This window comes from Molothrus ater, chromosome 5 (assembly GCF_012460135.2).
Source record: "Molothrus ater isolate BHLD 08-10-18 breed brown headed cowbird chromosome 5, BPBGC_Mater_1.1, whole genome shotgun sequence".
Classification (NCBI taxonomy): Eukaryota; Metazoa; Chordata; class Aves; order Passeriformes; family Icteridae; genus Molothrus; species Molothrus ater.
The window spans coordinates 35,737,867-35,759,193 of NC_050482.2; the positions used below are offsets into that span (position 1 = coordinate 35,737,867).

The 21,327-nt window shown below is 38.0% G+C and overlaps 1 protein-coding gene across 1 annotated transcript in view; it reads left to right on the top strand.

Moving 5' to 3' along the window:
• The window catches only part of LGR5 (leucine rich repeat containing G protein-coupled receptor 5), a 91,763-nt gene extending 70,640 nt beyond the window's left edge, over positions 1-21,123 (top strand). The window contains exons 8-18 of the mRNA XM_036401534.2: positions 1,274-1,345; positions 2,160-2,231; positions 2,338-2,406; positions 2,537-2,608; positions 5,535-5,600; positions 5,796-5,867; positions 6,737-6,808; positions 8,694-8,819; positions 13,651-13,796; positions 15,368-15,451; positions 17,139-21,123. Of these exons, the coding sequence (XP_036257427.1) occupies positions 1,274-1,345; positions 2,160-2,231; positions 2,338-2,406; positions 2,537-2,608; positions 5,535-5,600; positions 5,796-5,867; positions 6,737-6,808; positions 8,694-8,819; positions 13,651-13,796; positions 15,368-15,451; positions 17,139-18,229 (1,942 nt within the window). The 3' untranslated portion in view covers positions 18,230-21,123. The remainder of the gene's footprint in view (positions 1-1,273; positions 1,346-2,159; positions 2,232-2,337; positions 2,407-2,536; positions 2,609-5,534; positions 5,601-5,795; positions 5,868-6,736; positions 6,809-8,693; positions 8,820-13,650; positions 13,797-15,367; positions 15,452-17,138) is intronic.
• The last annotated feature ends 204 nt before the right edge of the window (positions 21,124-21,327 follow it).

Here is a 21,327-nt window from a genome sequence, read left to right on the forward strand (position 1 = left end):
TGGAAGCTGATCCTGTAAGGAGGGGATGTGTTCCACAGACCCTCGTGGGAGCCCAGCCCCACCGAGGCTCAGCTCCTTGCAGGGCCACCTTCGTACGGCTGGTTCTGGGTGGGACCTCGTGTCTCTCTCACAGTTTGTGCTGAAAACACAAACTGTGACCTTTTTGTGCACAGCTAGTAGCAGATATTGCTCTGGGAGGTAGTAATGCCATTTCCTTGGGTTTTTTCTGCCATGCAAGGGATCCCATTCAAAACCAATCTGATTACTGGTTCTAGATGAGATGCTCATTCTGCTTAGAGCCTGTATGCAAAGCAAGCAGGGATGTAAAGCCTTGCTCTGCAGCTCATCACCAGTAGCGCAATGCCTAAACAGCTAAAACCAATAATGTGGGACCTGTTCAAGTAATGGCCAAGAGTGCTTGCCTCAGTGAACAATTGGAGGCTTAGTAATGCATAAATTTAAGCTGGGAAGCCTTCTTCATACCCGACTGAACTAATGGGAGTTTCCCACACAAATCATCATTGTTCTTTTGAAATCTTAGTTGTTCCTTTTGTTTTTCACAATGGAGAATAACTCATATGAATGAAATCCAGTAATTAATGATGAGACAAAGATTTGGCTCTCTATCCAGCAGGCACAATTACATTTTGTTTGTGTCCACATTTAAAATATCTCAACAAAAAGGTGGTTGTGGGAGGATCAACATTACAATATAGTGTATAAAATAATTTCCTTCATAAACTTGTGCCATCTAGCAAAAAAATAGTTGAAGTTTAACAAGCACAGGGTGAAATATATTGTTAGCTATTTAATTACTAATATCTAAATATTGATGTTCTTAGTTCATATACCTGTATATATTTACATTATATCAATATACATACATGCATATACCCTGAATTTTAAAATGCCATTTTGAAGTTTTCTTCATCTGAATAGTTTTGTTCATTTAGAGAAGTGCAGAATTTCAGCAATTTTGCTGTCTCTTCTTTCTCTTCTCTTCTCTTCTCTTCTCTTCTCTTCTCTTCTCTTCTCTTCTCTTCTCTTCTCTTCTCTTCTCTTCTCTTCTCTTCTCTTCTCTTCTCTTCTCTCTTCTCTCTTTTTCCTTTACTTTTGTTTTTTTCAGTTCTGTATTATTCCACAAAACAAGGATTTACCTTTATATATAGACACTTTTCTTTCTACAAACAGAAAACCATCATTGTGCATTGTGATTACAGACTGAGTCTTGACTTTTTTTTTCCTTGACATATAAACGTTTTTTTCTCCGTAGGGGATTTCATAGCAATAACATCAAGTCAATACCCGAGCGTGCATTTGTGGGTAATCCTTCACTTATTACAATGTAAGTGATAAGAATCTTTTCAATGACTCTTTGTATTGGAGAATGTGGAACTAAGCATCATATTTATGGCTAATTGTCAATAGCTTTTTTGTGAGTACACTTTGTAGCACGTCACCATACAAGCAAACAAGCTCGTATCTTCCCAGCTTCATGGAAAGAATGGCAGTTTTCAAGCACTGATTAAGGGAAGCAAGTAGTGGTCTCTGGCCTTTGACATTTTATTTGAATAGTTACTTCTAAATCTCTTAGCATTACTGGCAACATAAAAGCTGGTAAAAATTACTCTTGATGGACTCCATTCTGAATTCCCATCGTCTTACATGAAAATGAACTTAATGGACAACTTCAAATTAAGAAATTGCAAAATAAGTGTAAGAAAAATAATGATTCATCTTGAGTAATATTCCATGAGCAAAAGCAGCATGACTTCAAGAGGGCAAGGGAATCTCTTCTCAATAGGGGAAGTTCTGACTTCTACAAGTGCTATCCTTACATTTGTCTCAGGTCATAACAAAATTCTTCATATGTGAAATTTTGTCTTTGCAAACCTGGGAGGAAGAGAGAATATTTTGTTGACTGGCTTCTGGCATTAAAACAGGAAAACAGTGACTTATTGAATGTTCAAAATGTGACATGTGGCTGGTGAATATAGATTAGAGGGTAAGAAAAGCTCAGAAGTGACCTCTGCTACAACCAGAGGGGCACAGTCTGTGATTCATCATAGAGAGTTTACTCATTTGATAATAGTATAATAATATATTTAGAATATTTTAAAATATTTTTCATTAAATGTCTTTTTATCCTTTTTTTTCAGACATTTTTATGATAACCCTATCCAGCTCGTTGGAAAATCTGCTTTTCAACAATTACCAGAACTAAGAACTCTGTATGTGTTTACTTTTTATTTTAGTTTTCTTTTTATATTGTAATACTAGAGTTCTCCCACACTTCCATCACCAGAATTTTGTTGAAATTGTTTTTTTAAATTTTAGGACTTTAAATGGTGCTTCACAGTTAACAGAGTTTCCTGATCTGACAGGGACTACAAGTCTGGAGAGTTTGTAAGTGCTAGAGAAGTATTTCTGCTTTGTTTTATTTTCTTGTATACTGACATATTGTAAAGCATGTGCTAAAAAAATTTTGGTTTTCAGTCTTCAAAAAGTAATTGTTTTTCATAAATTCTTTCTACAGGACACTCACAGGAGCACAGATCACCTCTCTCCCCAAATCAGCTTGTGACCAGTTACCTAATCTCCAAGTGCTGTACGTTTCAGTAAGATTATTAACATGACATTAATGCAAGAGATTAATAGACAAATGAAACTATTATGATTTCAAAATTACCCAATTACTGCTATTTCTGTGTATCACATTACTTCTTAGGAATTCAGCTCAGGGAGTTGGCCCCTGTGTTATTTAAAAAATTTACAACCTACTTACCAATCAGGATTTCTCATACATTGCTGAGAAAGATATTTACTGAGTATATTTTTAGGAAAAGATAAAAAGGTTCTTGATTTTGTTGAAAAAAAGACACACCTACCTTATTTTCATTCATTCTGTCTCTCCTACAGTAGTTTGGGATTTTTTTCTCACTAAGGCAAATAATTCATTGAAGTAAATAGAAAATATAAGTAAGGACAGCAGTTTTGAGTACTTGCTATGTTCCTCTTTTAGTTTCTTTCCCAACCAGACATAAGTAGCTGACTGAAGTTTAAATAGACTATTCTTTGACATAGCTGGCCATATTTGGTATACTAAATACACAATATCATTTTAGCTTGGAAATTTCTTTGGAGTTTGCCTAATCACTAATGAAAGTAATCATTGTGTCCACTTCTTTGAGAATGAGCCAAAAGCACTTTCCTCTATGTATTACATCACTAAGAATCTATTTGGTATTAATTCTCTGGCCAACATTGAAATAGCACTAATTATAATGCATTATTTGAATACCAGAGTGAATGTCAAGAACATTTCCAGAAAAAAAAAAGTTTTAGTTAATGGACTCAATATAACCATTTCCAGAATGATAAAAGACAGTCTGCTGCCAGAAAAAAAGTCTGCCCACAGAATTAAGTTTAAATATGTCCTGCAACATTCAAAAACAATAAATAATCTCAAAACAGAGTGCAAACAAATAATACAGCAATCAATAACTTACAGAGTTCATAGTAGAGTAGGACTGTCCTTTGGAAATGCTCATTTTTTGTTTTTGAGTATTACCGTATATAATTCAAGCTGATACTTAAAAGAGGAGGGAACTGATTTATCAGCAATTTCTGGTACTCAAGAGCTGCTCTTTCCCCATTGCTGCCAGACTGGAATGAGCCTGCTGAGTTCCCATTTTGCTTTGCACATCAGTTCTGCCTGTGCCATGGAGGATATTGGTGCACTGAACCCACCATCCATGCCTTGCGTGGAGACTGCGACCTTGCAGGGGCTCCCTGGCTCAGACACACTCACAAGCAAATACACTCAACTCAATCCAAGTGCTTTGGAAGGCAATTTGTGCATCCTACTGAGGTGAATGTGCTCAAGGCTCCCTGGATGTGTGCTCACCTGCAGGAAATGTGTCTGTGAGAGCACAATCCAGGCAGCCCTGGAAAGGCTCCCTCAGCACAGCTGGGCATAGGGAACAAAGCCACTTGCCCTCTGCTGCTGCCAAGAGCCTCATGTATTAAGAAAGTGGGAAAAAAGACCTGAAAAATAAACACGTAAAATATTTCCTGGAGTTCTGACAGAAACTGAAGGGAGAAGGGTGTCAAGTTCAGGGTTTTTTTCCACATGTGAGGAGGGGATGCACAAAATTCAAGCTGGTAACATATTTTTAAGAAGACCTAAGTGATAAACCTGTGGATGACAGAATAGCCAGTGTCTGCCAGACATACAAAACATCCTTTACCTTGGCCTAAAAGCCTCTAGCTCACTTGAACCCTACTCTGTAACATCCAATTTGTACACACATAAAACCAAACCAAAACAAACAAAAACCAACCAACCAACCAAAAAACCCCGCACCCCAAACATGCTGATGTTTGCCTTTCTACAGAGTAAAATCAGAGTAGAATACCTTAAAGACACACACAGTTGTTACTTGCACTACTTCCTCTAATCAAGTATAAAACAGTCCAAGTGCCCCTCTTGGAAAAATAACAGTGAAACTACAGTTTTACCAAGGGATTAAATAGGGGGAGGTGAACCAGTTTTAGGGAATTTGAGAAGTGAGAAGAATTTCAGATAGTGAAAAGTGAATCTCTTTAATGTGAAAATACTGGATAACTGTGAACAAGGACATTTTTTCTAATTCTAGGCATAAGCTTTTTTCTCTATTCTTTTCACATGCAAATTTCTCATTTTGTTTTCCCTGAACAACACAAACATGCACACATACACACACACACACACACACATTTATTTATATATATATATATTGGATGTGACTCTTGGGTGGTGGGGGCTGGTATCTGGTTCCTTTTTTTTTCCCCTTCAGTTTCTGCAAATTGCCTGGGCTTGGTTTTCATTAGTTATATTATACTGTAAATCAGTCCAGATGTTTCAGTTATTCTGTAATTTGTTGAGTTTTGGCTCAAGTCTTTTTAAGGTTTTTTCTTCCTCCCATGTAGTGATTGATTTCAAAGTTAGATCCAATATTTTTTGACCATTTTCCTCAGTTATAAGATGTAGCAGTCTAAGGATCAGAGGCAGTACTGCTTAATTAAAAGTGTAGAATGGGAAGCTGATTGTGACTCTCATCAGAAAAATACAGGATCTTCTCTAAAAAAATGAGTATATATGCTTAGTAGGTTATTTAAAATTGTTAAAGTATTTATCAGAATTTAAACATGATAAATATGAAATCTGTGATATAAATCCAGATGGCCAATATCATTGCTATAAAACACTCAACAGAAGTCTACACTTCAAGCAGGAAATCTTCAGACAATGAAAGGAATTTGCAAATGTTATGGATATGATATGGAGTTAATAAATCTTGCCTTTTCCCCTCCTCTCTCCACTTCAGTTAGAAATCAAAATGTGACAGATGAGAAATAAGTGAGTTTGTACACTTCTGTCACTGTGGATAGAAAGAAATTATTTTTAATTGAGCATGAAGGTATACAATGAAAGCTATTTTTTCTTTTAACATTCTTTTGATGTTAATCTATTTTTTTCTTGTATAATTCAGGGATCTGTCTTATAACCTGCTGGAAGATTTACCCTGTTTTACAGCATGTAAAAAACTCCAGAAAATGTAAGTGCTAAACCACCCTGAAAGCTTAAAAAGAATCATCCATGTGTGTTTGAGTAAAATTAACTTGGTTATTGCTGGCTGATTCGACATACCCCAGATACACTTTATTGAAGTGGATCATAAGCACAATCCAAAACACCCCAAAGTGCCTTCCAAGTGTCTCTGAAACTGAGGAGATCCTTATTGCTATTTCAGTGACTTGCATCACAACGAAATTGCTGAAATCAAAGCAGACACGTTTTGGCAGCTGGCTGCTCTTCGCTCTCTGTGAGTACCCCCTGACAGACATTCACACAGGTTCTCAAAAACATGGGCTGCATAATGTCTGCTCATGATGTACCCCAAAAGATCCTTATTTCAGTTTTTCCTCACTATGGTCTTTCATCATGAGCTCATAACTGGGAAAGGAGAGCAAACTTTGTGAGGTTTAGCACCTGCAGCAATGAATTAAAATATTTAAGCTTATAGCAATAGAAACTGTAATTTCTAAATGTTTCTGGTGGAAGTAGAGAGACTGACTGGGCCAGAGCTGGTATCTGTTGGCAGGTTCATGTTATAATCAGCTCTAGGGAGTGGGAAGTCTTTTTACAGAGAGCAGCATCTTAAAATGTGGAGTCCAGTCATGTGCAGGTTTCCAGTTTTCACACAGACTCGTGTGCTAGAGGAGTGATTTTGTCAAGAAATTACTAATGGTTGGAATTTTTTGTAGAATTGAAGCCGTACATTTTTTTAAGAGTTGCTTTCAGTCTCTTTGACTTTTTAGGGGTGGTGAAAATTGAGATTATGAAGTTAAGCCTATTGACCATGGGTTGCTGCTCTTAGTCACATGAGAATGTTTTAGAAGACTTAGTCCATATAACCTACCCTTTTTTCTGCTGCATTAGGAGGCTGTGAAGCAGACTGAAATGCCTTGGGCTGTGGCAGGAATTGAGACAATTTAAGCTGCCAGTTTAATAACACCACAACTGACTAATAAAAAGTTTAAAAATACTTTGCACTATGAGATATACAGGAGCTTATTGAAAATATTGGCATGTAATTGATACCTTTTTTATATTTAGGCCTTCTAATCAAGTGTTTGAAAACCTCAATATTCACTCAGTGGGTATGTAATTTTCTACTCACTTTTGTTGTAGGGATTTAGCTTGGAACAGAATTAAAACTATTCACCCCAATGCCTTCTCCTCTTTACCATCTCTGATCAAACTGTAAGTATTTGAATATCTTATACATTCAATTTTTTGCATTTTTCTTCCAAGAGCATGCAAAAGTTTAATAACTTGGTGCCCAGCAGAAATTGAGGGTTTCTCTGTTGTAATCATCTGGTCTGTTGAATCCTTTTCTAAATGCCTGCTTTCTTGTACTTCCCCAATTCACTTAGGTATTACAGCAAAGCTGCATACAACACTGTGTAATCATTTGAGGTCCATGAAGATTATCAGTGCATCTGTCTCTTATCATTCAATTTATTAGCAGTTAATTCTGTTGTAGCAGTGGTAAAGATTTTCTGTTATTTGTGCTTCAGGCCGCAGGAATTGGATTAAAAATTAAATAAGAAACTTTTTTCCAGAATTCATCTCTATTTCGTTGTTCCTCATTTGATGAAATAGTTTTTCCTCTTTAGTAAGTTCAGCCAGAGCAGCTAGTGGTCAAAACATCAGCAGCCAGTTTTGCAGGCCTTGTTCACAAGCACTTCTCAGTGCATACTAATTTTTTTTCCTACTTCCAACTGTCACTGTAGTGCTCTTTTGATATGAGGCATTGGCTGTATGGGGAAGATATGATTAAAAAATTCCTCTGGAGTCTTGCTACAAGGTTGACACAAATATATGATGCTGGGCATTTGCTCACAGATAATCCGGTAACTACTAAACCTAAATTTGGAGAGGTATTCATTTCTGTTGATGTGCAAAGCCCTCTGAATGGTGCACTGACAAAGGCCCACACAGACAATTTTGTCTATGATATCCCTTTTGGGGCCCTTCTCAGAACTTACCTACTCTGTGAGGTGAGCAGTAAATTGCAGCTTTGGACAATAACATACAGCAGTCAGAGGGGGTTAAAGAAAAAAGCCCTTGGACACAAACAGTAACACAGTGTACCAGTGTTCCCTGAAATGGGAGTCTCTAGCCTTGGTCCCCCTCAAGTCAGTGGTCACTTTTAGCATTGCAGTAGGACCTGAATTTCACCTTTGGTCTTTAAGGGTGCTGTGTGCAAGAAGACACACACTAAACCAGAGAGGTAGAAGCCCAGTCCATCAACATACCTTATTTTATGCCTAGGCCTTAGATTTCAGTACATAAAAGACTTTCCTGTACACAAAAGCATTTCAACTGCATCAGACTTTGCTTCTTCCTCTTTGACTGTTGCCCATCTGAAGTAGAGAGAGTAGATAATTGTGAGGAGGACTGAAAAGACTCATTGAATAAATGGGAAAGAGAGAGAACAAAATAGAAAACAGTACCTCTGGACTCCCCCTCTTTCACTGCTTTGCTGTATCTCCTTGATCACTTACCACAATTTCATTCACCTGTTTTGCCTTCCCCAAGTTACCTATCTGTGTTCATCTGCACTATTCTGTCTTCCCTCAGCCACTCAGACAAACCAGCTTGGAACTGTCATCTCCCTGTGCTCCAGCCCAGGCCTGTCCCTTCCTGAAATGCACATCTTCCCCACACACCTGACCTGCTCCTTGGGCAGCTTTCAGGGCAGCTATGCCTGAAAATGCCCTGTAGCATCCCACTGAATCTTTTAAACTCTGGGAAGCTCTTCAGCTCCTTTGAATTCCAGCAGTCTAGGGAGAAGGTTTTAAATTCATTTGCTAGTCTCAAAACTGTCACTATGAGTGCTTTGAGTCAAAATTTGGGAACAGAGACCCAACTAACTGCTAGATGTTACTGTTAGCTTCCTGCTAGACATAAAGGTGAGTACTCCTGAGCAGTGCTGCAGCTTTGCTGCATTCACTGGGGCCTCTGTTTAATACAGTCATTTTTTATTGAGTTAGAAAACTTTAACCTATTTTTTCAATGTGACACTTCTAGTGCTGAAAAAAAAATGAAAACCATAAGCTGATTTTTATTTGCTGTTACGCAGGGATGTGTCATCCAACCTTTTGTCCTCTTTTCCTGTGACGGGGCTACATGGTTTAACTCATTTAAAATTAACAGGAAATCATGCCCTACAGAGTTTGATAACATCTGAAAATTTTCCAGAACTCAAGTGAGTATATCATTAAAACTAATAAGCCACATTTGTGTTCATGTGCAATGGAAGGTGTGTCAGTGTGTAACGCATGTTACTTCGTATTGTCAGTCTTTGATCTGTGCCATTAAAACTAAAGCAAATATGATAAAAATGATAGACTTATTTTATTATGCTCACTTTCAACTGAAGAAACTATGAAGGTTTTGAAATATTAACCCCAGTACTTGCTTAGTACGAGCCACATCTGCTTCCTGGAGATATGTTTCAAAAGCTGTTAAAACAATATCGCTGGCAGCTTAGTGATATGTCCTTCTTCTGTGGGACTGTGCTCACAGAACTCCCATTAAACATCATGAGAACACAGCAAATACAAGGGAAGAATATACTGCTGAAAGACCAAAAGATTTCACCTCTTATGTTTGAACATTATTTTTGATTAAGATTCAGATAATGAATCTTTTTATTAAGATTCAGATAATGTTTTCCCAGTATTACTAACACCTTTTGATACCAATAATTTCTGTGGGTCCTCTGTGATACAGGAAGGAAGTGTCCTCTAATGGCCATTTGCAGCTCTTCCACTCACTGGATGACCATGGCCTGTATGGAGCTTGAACCCATGACCTTGGCTTTATTAGCACAATGCTATAACCAGCTAAACTAATTTCAGGGTCACAGCAAAGAGCATTTTGTCTCTGACTTCAGAGTATTTGGGAGTTTCCCCTAACTCTCCTTTCATTTTTATATTTTAATTAGAAGATGCCAAGTGCAGCATATACTTTATCATGTTTTCCTGTAAAAAGTTTGGTATCAGAAAATATGAAGCAGCTAAACAGTATGAACATAGTTAGAAAATCACAGAGTGATTGAGGTTGCAAGGGACCTTTGAGGCTGTCTTGTCCAACCATCTGCTCAGGCAGGAGCACCTGGAGCCTGTTGCCCAAGACCACACCAGAGAGCTTTTGAGTATCTCTGAAGATGGAGAGCCCATCCTTAGGTTTTCACTAGATTTGCCTTTGGACTGGAAAAGGCCCAAGAGTCTGAGCAGCAGTCAGCTCAAGAAGTGAGCATTAATGAAAGGGGCTGGAGTGTTTGGAGTTCTCAGGAAGGGAATGATGAATAGAAGTGTGGAGCTGATTAAGGCTCTGTGTGCAGCACTGGAGGGATCCACCCTAGAACATTTCTGTGATGGCATGTTATCACAAACTGAGATAAGAGCTGCAAAAAATTGTTCCAAAGTCAGGAAACAATGCCTTAAAGGTCTTAATAAACCCAAAAGTGGTAGTTTGTCACAGGGGAAATTAGGCAGTCACTTCATCATGTGCATGAAACTATAACATTAGCATTCAAAGTACTAGAGGCCTTAAACCTCTTTTACATTACAGATCTTGAGACAGGTCTCAGAGGCCAAGGAGCAAGTACCATAAAAATCATGACTGAGCTTATGTCATACTTTTTCTTCTCTCATTGGCTTTGCCCAAATGCTGAAGCAGGTGACAATTCTAAAATAATTGAAATTTCTTTAAAAGAATGTAAACACAAGAAAAGTGATTACTCCAACCTGGGAAATATATAGTAATGCATATACCTTGACTTAGAGGCATAAGAGGTGCTGCAGTAGTCCTAGAATAATCCAAGATTTTTAAAAATTCTTTTCTCAAAATTATACTCTATATGAATTTCCCTTCAGCAAAATTGTGTACATTACTCAAATGAAAGTACAGTGTACTTCATCTGGGCAAATTGTTAACAAGGATGTGTCCAACTAACTTAATTCTTTTTTAAAATTTATTCAAAGTATGATATCTAGAGTTAATTAACATCCATAAGAACAAATTATACCCAGTCAGGAGAGAATAGAGTAAAATCCTGACCTACAGTCTGCATGACTTTTACCATAAATCAAAATGAGGTCAAGATTTCACACAGGATCACTGTACAGAAAATGCACCAAGCACCAAACTTAAACAGAGGTCTAAAACAAAATTTCACCATTTGCAATTTTTGTAACTAGCCAGTGGTTACATTAAAGACAAATTCCTGTATAAAAACTCCTACTCATCTAAATTCATCAAAACAGACACATCAAAGAGCTGAGCATCCCCTTCCCCATCATCAGCAATAGCACTAGCACACTCTGCAGAGCTGAGCCCAGCCTATTGCAGCAAGCCTTGAGGAGGCAAAGTCAGGCTGCCAGCCACTCCTTCCTTCTTTATCTGATGCTTTGATTCAATGCTGAAAAGAACTCAGTGCTTTGCTTCATTCATCATAACTGTGCCTTCCTGTTCACCATTAACTCCACACCTTTGTGAGGGAGAAAATGACCTTGTGTTCTCTGCTACTTAATCTAAAAACAGAAAAAAGAGGCATTCCTTGCTAGAGGAAAAAAATTATCAAGGATACAGATATCATTAGTAAGATAAGGAGTATATAAAAATAAAGTTAGGCAGTGTTTCTAAGAGTTTAATTTGACAAAGTCCAAATCTAATCACCCACATCAAATAAGCACCAGCCATAAAAAGCACTGCCTCCAGCACTGTACACCTGAAAGTTCCTTCTTTTTTCTTTTTCTTTTTTTTTTTTTGTGTTAAATGTAGTTTTTGTGAAGAAAAAAACAACCCCTCTGTCACCAAGAAGATTTCATAATTATTTCCCTGCTTTGTAAATTATGTTTTGTCCTCTGTGTTCTGGGTTGCAGCCATTGTGTGCTGTTGGGCTTTGCACACAGATTAAGCAGCATTTGCTAATTTAAGGATTATGTGTATATCCTAATAACACAGGCTGCAGAAAAAACAAACATAAACTGTCCAGATTTAAGAATGGATGTTAGAAATACCTACAGAGAGGATAAGAAATGGGAGTCTTGGTCTTTAAATATCATTTAAAAACTATGGATATTTTTGGCTACGTGATCAAAGTAGTGGACCAATACAATGTGGGAAGTCCACATTTCCAGTGTATGACAGGCCAGCAGGGTGGGAGGAGCACAAGATCTGGAAATCTGTCATAGATCTGTTTGAATAATCAGAGAATAGAATACATTTCTGTCAGTCTCTTGTGCCTAAAATATCCACTAACTCTTCATTCCTCCAGTTATATCAATGTCCTTCCAAAGGTGAAGCCACAAGTTGCAGGGATCACCTTGCAGAACTGTCAGCATTACTTTTGATAATTGTTTTTGTTGTTCCAAAAAAAAGGGAATTTCTATTTGGGGATTGGGATTGTTTTTATCCCAGATTATTAGCTATGGGTTAGTCTAGCAATCAATTTGTTTAATACTAGTTTATTTAAGAAGGGCTTGTGGGAAATGTGTTCAAAAATGTTCAATCAAGATAATCTCCTTATGTTAAAGGATGGCATGCAGATGAATGCATTAAAAATTAAATATTTAAATCTGCTGGCCTGTGGTTGCTTGACAGTTGGATCTTGGTTATCTTGAACTTTTATTGAGTACCCTAAAAATTTTGTATTGCGTACAAGACTACAGATTATTGTGGTTAATTTCCAACAGAAATGTAAGGTTATATAACCTAAAAGCTCCCAAATGCACTAATTTAAAAAATCACTTTAGAACTTAAGATTCCGTTTGTTCCCCTTTGTACCGAGTTTTTGGCCAGTGCACAAGTCTAAGTCCTGTTGGCACTGGGCCTGATTCAGCTTGATTTCTCTGCAGAGTTCCCAGGGGGTTAGAGGTTGCTTATTACACTCATTATGTTAATTTACATGATTAACCTGTTGAAAGTAATCTGATAGGAGGATCTAGTTCTACTTTATTCCTTTTAAGTTAATTCAGAATAACTTCTAATCACCTCTTTATCTTTGAACTTTTTGCTATATTGGGCTTTGGGAATTAAGGTGAGTTATTAGGTTTTGCTATGTGCTGTTGGTGAACTGTGCAAATTAAATAGCTTTGCTTCCAAAGCATAAAATATATCTATGGAATAGAAGCAGTCTAAAGAACTCAGAAAGTAGTTCTTCCATGCTCCCCCTGAATTTGCACATCCGCAAAGGAATTAAATTCATAGCACAGCAGAAATGTGTACTTTTCTGACAACAGGAGCCTTCATAAACATTGGAACGCACTGACATATATTAGTGTTAGAAGTAAAAACGGTCTTCAAATAATTAAGAATGAGTATCCAGGTAATGACTGTTCTCCTTTTTAAGATAATTAATAAAGTAAAACCTTGCTCTCAGTGACATTTCACACACAGTGCCTGATTCACTCACCTTTTGGTTTAGAACACTGTTTCTTGTGCAGAAGATCTCCTGAAAGAGAAAGAAACAATCTCCTTTTTGCCATTTTACTGTGAAATGAGTTCAAGGTGGAGAGAGGTGAATAAAGCTTGATTTCCAAAAGATCTCATACTTCCTGAAGTGGAGAAATTCAATTTTGGAAGTGTTTTGGTTTTGCCTGGTAGGCAGGTTGTGATCTTTGGATGTGCTTTTTTTTAAAAGAAATCATTAAGGAAGTAAGTGTTGGACAAACTGTTGATTTGCACAGTAAAATCATTGAAAATCATAAAAGCAGAAATACAGTTCTGAGTAACATTCACTCAACAGCAAGACATAGATCTCCCACTTTCATATCTCCTATGAAAACACATAAGAAAACTTCAGTATGCTTTTTCTAAAATTAGCCTAGAAACCACCTGCATTTCCAATGAGGAATTTTATTTGTGAATTCTCATTTTGCATTACCGTGACTAATTTTTACTCAGAGATGGTTTGCTTTCAGTTGTGGATATTTAGACTATTTCCTTTGTGTTAACTGTAGAGGAGCAGTACATTCCGGTAACTCTGGTGCTTAACCACTATCATGGTATGCTGCCTAATTCTTCTGCAGGGTCATGGAAATGCCTTATGCCTATCAGTGCTGTGCCTTTGGAGCTTGTGAGAACCACTACAGAATCTCCAGCCAATGGAACAAAGATGATAATAGCAGCCTTGATGACTTCCATAGAAAGGATTCTGGACTGCTACAAATTCAAGGTAACCATCATCTTAGGCTTTTAAGTCTACCTGTGAGCAACCTGTGCTTTTAAATAAATCCAAAAGTCTTTACAGTCATAGGCGTGGCCTCTCCCTGTCTCTTGCTTAATAATGTTATTTAACTATTCCTGTGCTTAGCAAACTCATTATTTTAGGTCTGCCATTCAAAAATCTCACTTTCTTATGCAACTCATCTTTTCATCCAAATAATAGCTATAATAATGTGGTAAATTAAATCTTCCCTTTATATGAGAGACAGGGTAGATCAGCTGGTATGTAACTCCATACAAGATCAGGCCAGCAAAGATGTAGTTTCTTGCAAGCCTCAAAATGGAACATATCCTAGGCTTACCCAGAGACTTCAGGATGAGTAATAGCCAAAATATGTGGCTACTTTGGCATATTGTCTTATAGAATCATAGAATATGCTGAATTAGAAGGGACCCACAAGGACCATCCAGTTCAGCTCCTGACCATGTGCAGGAACAGCCCCAGTAATCACTCCATGTGCCTGAGAGCATTCTTCAAACACTTCTTGATCTCTGGCAGGCTTGGTGCTGTGACCATTTTCCTTTGGAGCCTCTTCCAGTGCTCTGAGTGAAAAACCTTTTCTTTATATCCAACCTACACATGGCTCAGCTTCATGTCATTTCCTTGAGTCCTGTCCCTGGTCATGAGAGGAAGAGTTTGGTACCTGCACCTCTGCCTCCCCTTGTGAGGATGTTGCAGACACAATGAGGTCTCCCCTCAGTCTCCTCTTCTTGAGGCTGAACAGATCAAGTGACCTCAGCTCCTCATACACCTTCCCCTCAAGGCCCTTCACGATCCTCGTGGCCCTCCTTTGGAAGCTCTCTAATATCTTCAGCTTTATATCTTTCTGATATTGTGGCACCCAGAACTGCCCCCAGCACAGAGCTGGCCCTCCTGGCTGCCAGGGCGCTGCTGACTCGTGTTCAACTTGCCATGGTCCATTACGCCCTGGTCCCTTTCTGCAGGACTGCTCTCAAGCCTCTTGTTGCCCAGTCTATGCACATAACCAGGGCTGCCAGAGAGGGCATTTGTTCTGCAGAACACGAGACTACTGCATTTTTCTTCCCTTTCAGCACCAGGTCTGTTACTAGATCTGTTACATAGGGGCACACATACATTGACACCGCCCTGTTGCTTTCTGTGCTGTCTCTGCCCCTGCAAACCAGTAAGTCTCAGAGTTCAACAAGAGTAGAGCAAAGAATATGTGCTAGTGATGACAATAGAAACACAGAGTGCTTGACAATTCTTAGTAGTATGGCACAACAGCAGAATTCATATTTTAAACTCCTTCCTAGGCAGTCATCACACTGAAATTAGGCAATAGAGAATAATCATGTACCTGTACATTATTATTTTTACAGAAAATAATCCTGAGTACATTAATTCAAAACCAAGTAGACATATGTCTGCTTCTGCTCACGATTCAGCAGGGAAAGAGATAAGACCAGACCTTAAATACCATAGGCATTTTTGCAACTTTTACTAAAAAAGCTTTTCCTGAAAATTGCAGTAACAATTCTGGGTTTTTCTCCCCCCAATAGATGAACGTGATTTTGAGGACTTTTTTCTTGACTTTGAAGAAGATTTGAAATCTCATCATTCAGTGCAATGCTCACCTTCTCCAGGTATGAAACTGCCAGACAGATAGGAATTCAAGGACAGTGTTAGTAGATGTTTGAGATGCAGAACAAACTGTGCATCAGGTACTAGGACAGCCACATGATGTGCAGTAATTTGATGAGTGCAATACAAACACATAGCACTGTAATATACAGTTTTGCACTGAATTCTACAAAACTATTCAGCTACTATGAGTGTAGCAAGCTTTGCCCAGTCACCAAGCTCTGGGCCCCTTTTCACCAGAACTGATACCCAATCAAGAAAATGAGAAAGACTCTCCTACTAACATACAGATGATAAAGGCAGCAGAATCTTTGCTCTCTCAGTCTTTTGCAAAGCTGAAGTAATTCTTCTGAACGTCACAGAGTTATTTTACACATCAGCAGCTTGAACAACACACAGTTTAGGTCTATGTCTAGGAAATACCAATCACTACTGCATTGGGGTGCACAGTCCCTCACAAAGGACACCCAGCACACTGTTATTGTCTTCGTAGAATGTCATGGTCATAAGTTTTGATTGTTTGATGTTCAGCAAACACTGAGCCATATCACTAGCCATTCTTTCATTGTGAAACATGAACAAAAAACCCCAAGTGACAACTTGTACTTCAGCATTCATTTTAAGCCATGATTCTTGTTTGCAACAGCAACTAATAGCAAAGTTTTTTAAGTTATATAAAGAGGAATAGAAAAGGCAGGAAGTCAAAGAATAGAGTTGTTTGACTGTCACATATTCCCTAATGGCCTCAAGATAAGTTCTGAGTTCATTAAAACATTTCTGTCTTCAAGGTAAGTTATCGCCAGACCTGACAGAAATTTTAGCTTGGATTTTTCAAATAGTATCTTAGAAAAACTTGCAATAGATGCAAGTAAACCCTTATGCTTACTTAATGCTTAATTGCAATAGATGCAATAGATCCTTATGCTTACTTAATGGCCACAGCTGTAGTTATAGGGAGGTCATTTCAGCTGCAGGGTTTATGTCTTCATGGAAAAGCACAGGCCACTGTGAGGGGCTTGCCTAGCTGGCTCATACCAAGGCATGTAATGTTTCTCTGGCTGCAGAGCATTCTTCAGCTTCAACCGCACAGCATATGCACCTCAGTATACAGAGAGTACTTCAAGTGTTCAGCAAGCTTCAGTCGTAATGACCTGTCTTTAGACACAGGAGATCCAAAAAGGCAGCACTCCCAAATGCAAAGAGAGACACAATTTTCTTGGACAATTACACAATTTTCTTGGACTGTGTAATGATGTGTTATGAGGTAGCCAAAGTGCATCTCCCCATATCCATTACGTCACCAGGACTCATCAGGAACCTGTTTTAATTTAGTTAGAGGTAACATTTTCAGCTTTTTTCACACACTGACAAATATCACAGCATTTCTTGAAACTGCAAGAGTTGACATTCACATTGCAGTAGTACTGCCAGGCACAAAAGCTACTGTGATGAAGGACAAAGACTCATGTGCACCACTAATGCAATATGCATCACACATTTAGCAGCAAGTTATCAAGGTCTCAGATTTCTCCAGAGAAAGAGTAAATTTCCAGCTCCCTTTTTATACTAAAACTCACTCTTTTTCTGGACTGAGAATCTGCAGGAAGCATGAGCTTTAGGGTCGTAGAAAGCACAAGTGTTTTTTTGTTTACATGGGCTTCCCTTACCCTTTTTATTTTGGCATTTCAGGTCCCTTCAAACCATGTGACCATCTGTTTGGTAGCTGGCTGATCAGAATTGGAGTGTGGACCATAGTGGGTTTGACCTTTATTTGTAATGCACTGGTGTCTGCTACAGTTTTCAGGTCTCCATTGTATATGTCCTCCATAAAGCTCTTGATTGGTTTAATGGCCATTGTAAATGCCCTGATGGGCCTGGCCAGCGGGGTACTGGCTGGCGTGGATGCATCCACTTTTGGTAGCTTTGCTCAGTACGGAGCACAATGGGAAAGTGGAATTGGTTGCCAAATAACTGGCCTTCTCTCCATTTTTGCTTCAGAGGCTTCCATATTCCTCCTTACCCTAGCTGCACTCGAACGTGCATTCTCTGCAAAGCATGCTACAAAGTTTGAAACAAAATCCTCCACTGCTAGCATAAAAATTGCCATTTCCTTTTGCTTCATGTTGGCACTAATCATTGCAGTGATACCCCTTCTCACTGGAAGTGATTATGGGGTTTCTCCGCTTTGTTTGCCACTCCCCTTTGGAGAGTCCACTGCTATGGGCTACATGGTAGCACTGGTATTGCTGAACTCCCTTTGCTTTCTGGTAATGACTGTTGCTTATACAAAGCTCTACTGCAGTTTAGAAAAGGGAGAACTAGACAACATTTGGGATTGCTCTATGGTCAAACATATAGCCTTGCTACTTTTTACTAATTGCATTCTTTATTGCCCTGTGGCCTTCTTATCTTTTTCCTCCTTACTAAACCTCACTTTTATCAGCCCAGAAGTGATTAAGTCAATACTTCTAGTGATTGTCCCACTGCCAGCATGCCTAAACCCACTGCTTTATATACTTTTCAATCCACATTTTAAGGAGGATTTGGGAAGTCTGCGAAAGCAAACTTTGGTATGGAGGAGATCAAAACATGCCAGTCTGATCTCTGTGAATTCAGAAGACATAGAAAAACAATCTTGTGACTCAACACAGGCATTGGTAACCTTCACAAGTGCCAGCATATCATATGATATGCCCACCAGCAGTTCCCTAATGCCACCCTCTTATCAAATGACAGAAGGCTGCAGTCTTTCGTCAGTCGCATTTGTTCCCTGTCGCTAGTTGCAGAAACAGTACAGAAAATACCTCTGTTTACAAAATTTTTAATCCCAAAAGTAAGTGTGAATGTGTGCATACGAGTGTAGAGTGCCTCTAAATTATTATGACACACCTCAGAAAACAGACAATGACAAAACTTGAGGCAGGCTGAAAATCCAATACTTGAGCCTGCTCAGCCTGCTCCTGAAATGCTGGGATGAAGAGGAGAAATGAAAGCTGGTAAAGTTTGTGCAGTTATGTCAGCTGCTCTCTTTTAAAGTAGCACTACTCAGAAAGGGCATCAGTTGCTCAAGAACAAAAATAGCATATTAAAGTTGTAATATTTTTTCAAAGCATCACCTGATGTTTTCAGGGTTGGGTTATTTTTTTCCTGTTTATTGCAATTTGGTTTTAATTACAGTTTTTCAGTGCCATGATTGTTTTTTCTAAGCATTTGTGTATGGCATTTGTTCAGCAAGGTATCTAAATGGAAGAGTAGTCCTGTTCAAGCCATAAACGTTTCTGCCGAATACCTTTACTGAAGTTCATATTTGATAAAGCTGATTAAATGGTTTAACTGGCACTGGGTTTGGATTTTGGAAGTCATCTAACTTGACAAAACATTTTTGATTGTCAGCAAAAGCTAAAAAATTAACATGATGTGAAAGAAGTTAATCAAAATCCTGTCAAGCATTTAAAATGTAATTGTAAATGGCAAGACATTGTCACATGGGTATTTTTCTAATGAGGTTCTGAACAGTTTGGTCCTGAATTGCTTTCATGCCAGTAGAATTACTCCCAGAATTACTGAAGATAAAATTGACAGATGATTAGTTTAATCAGAAGGTGGAAATACTACAGAGGAAGTCATCAATATAAAAAATTGGCATGCTGAGAACTTTCAAAGGACACCAAAGGCACTCAGACAGAAACGTTAATTTAAGGTAATTTGTCTAGGAACAAAAACTGTAATCCTGCTCATGGCATGATCTCTGTCTCATGAAATAGTGATTCAAGAAAGCTGCTAGTTCTTAGTCACTAGTCAGTTGAAGGTTTAGAGGTCACCATGTCCTTTTGGATAAGGATAGCCAACATCCTTAGCCAAGGCAATATCAAGTAGGAGTGAAGAGGTTGTGTGATCTGTGCTCTTAGCACTGATGCAAGCACTCCTGGGATATTGCAAACACTTATTGCACTCACATGTTGTAAAGAACATTGTGAAATTGGAAAGGATATGAATATCATAAATTTAAAAGAACTTAAGAAATAGATGATTTTATCACAGTTTATAAGTAGCTACTTCTGGGATACAGAAGTTTGAAGGCAGAGGACTACTCATCTGAGAGGAGAATCTGGTATGCTTAAGTGGAAATTGACATTAGGGGCATGCAGCATAGAAATAAAGGTGAAAATTGTTGATAGAGATGGTCATTAGCTAGTGAAATTACTGTCACCAAAAATTTCTAAATTCACATTGGATGTATTGCCAAAAAAGATACTGGAGCAGCTGTTGAAATCCAGGGACTTCTGATGGCTTTAGTTTAGGAAAATGCTTGATTAGATTAACAGAATTCTCTGACTTTAAACCTGTTAATACTTTGCTGAATCAAGGCATGTATGTTTACACATCAGAAGCATCCTAGTTAGAAAGAAGAGACTTCAGTCCTTGCCAAGTCTACTGTTAAAATATCTCAGACAACAAAGCCACCTAGAATATAATTCTTTGACCTCATCCAAGCCGTCAGGGGATATCCCAGTATTGTTTTCTCAGAGCTGGCAGCTTTTGCTTAAGTAAGCTGATCGTTTGAGACAGAAAAATACACAAACTTACCTATTTTTGTTGTTGTTAAAAAGAGCTCCCTGGGGAGTAACATTTAATAGCCCAGTATTCACTGCTCAGTTAATGGCCACTCAGCCTCCAGGTGAATGAGACCAATTTTTTAACATTAGGAAGGTTAGGCTAGGCCCAGCAATTAAGGTAATCTGTTACAGATGATCTCTGTTGTTCATCTGTTCCTGTACATAAAACTACCTGGGACTCCAAGAATGGATTTTCACAATGAAGAATTTGCTGCCAACAGTGCAAATGCCTTAATTTTCTTGTCCATTCACACTGGCATATTTTTAGTTTTGCAGTTACAGATGGCATCAGTTGACTTTGGCTGACATGTTCATCCTTCAGGAAAAAAAAAATGAACCAATTCTGAAATTATGTATGATAAAGTCAGCTGGGTACTTATCTTAATCCTTTATCTCTTGTGGCTTTTGAAGCAGTGCAGCACACAGCTGCAGAAACTATGCCTGAAACCACTTTGGATTAAACAGAGGATCAGTCAACCATTGCACAATACCTATTACCATGTTTACTTAGCTTTAATTTAACTGGGGTCCATCTGTGCTGCTCTGCTTAATGTCAGTGAGGTTCCTTTCAGCTTGCTATATTTAAGAAGTTTGTAAAGAAATTTGAGAAGCAAAATAATGTTATAATTCTGAAGGCTAGTTAAAAAAATCTTCTTTTATCAGAGCTTTTCTAGCTTGCAGAAGGTCCTAAAGGCTTTGTGACTTATTTTTATAAGCATGTTTGAAATATTTTGATCAGATATTTTTAACTTGAAATTGTTAAAATTCATTTAACAGATTTTTAAAGTAAAATGTGTAAATATAGAACTGTATTTATTATTACAGTGAAATGCAACTACAGTAAAGGACATGAGATTAAGCCCTGTACAGTTTCATATTGATATTTGCTATACTTTCTGCTCATATAGTTTACTAGATTCATTATCTGTAAATAATATAATGTAAATGTGTAGTGATTGTAAATAGGTGACATGCTTTCTTTTCTATCAGTGTTCTGAACATATGTAAGTTGTAATAAAATGTGACTACACAGTAAAGAGCATTTAATCACGACCTAACACCTCACAAAATGGTGTGCTTTCTCAATTAATCCTTTCCAATTTATTGTAATACTTACACTAACCTCCCTAGGTGTCTGAAATTCTTGACAAAATATAAATTACATGTTGTGGGCCATAAAAAAAAAGAAAAAGAAAAAAAGAAGAATAGTGTAGGAAAAAAAAAAGAATAGTAGTGTTTCATTTCAACACAGACTAAATCTA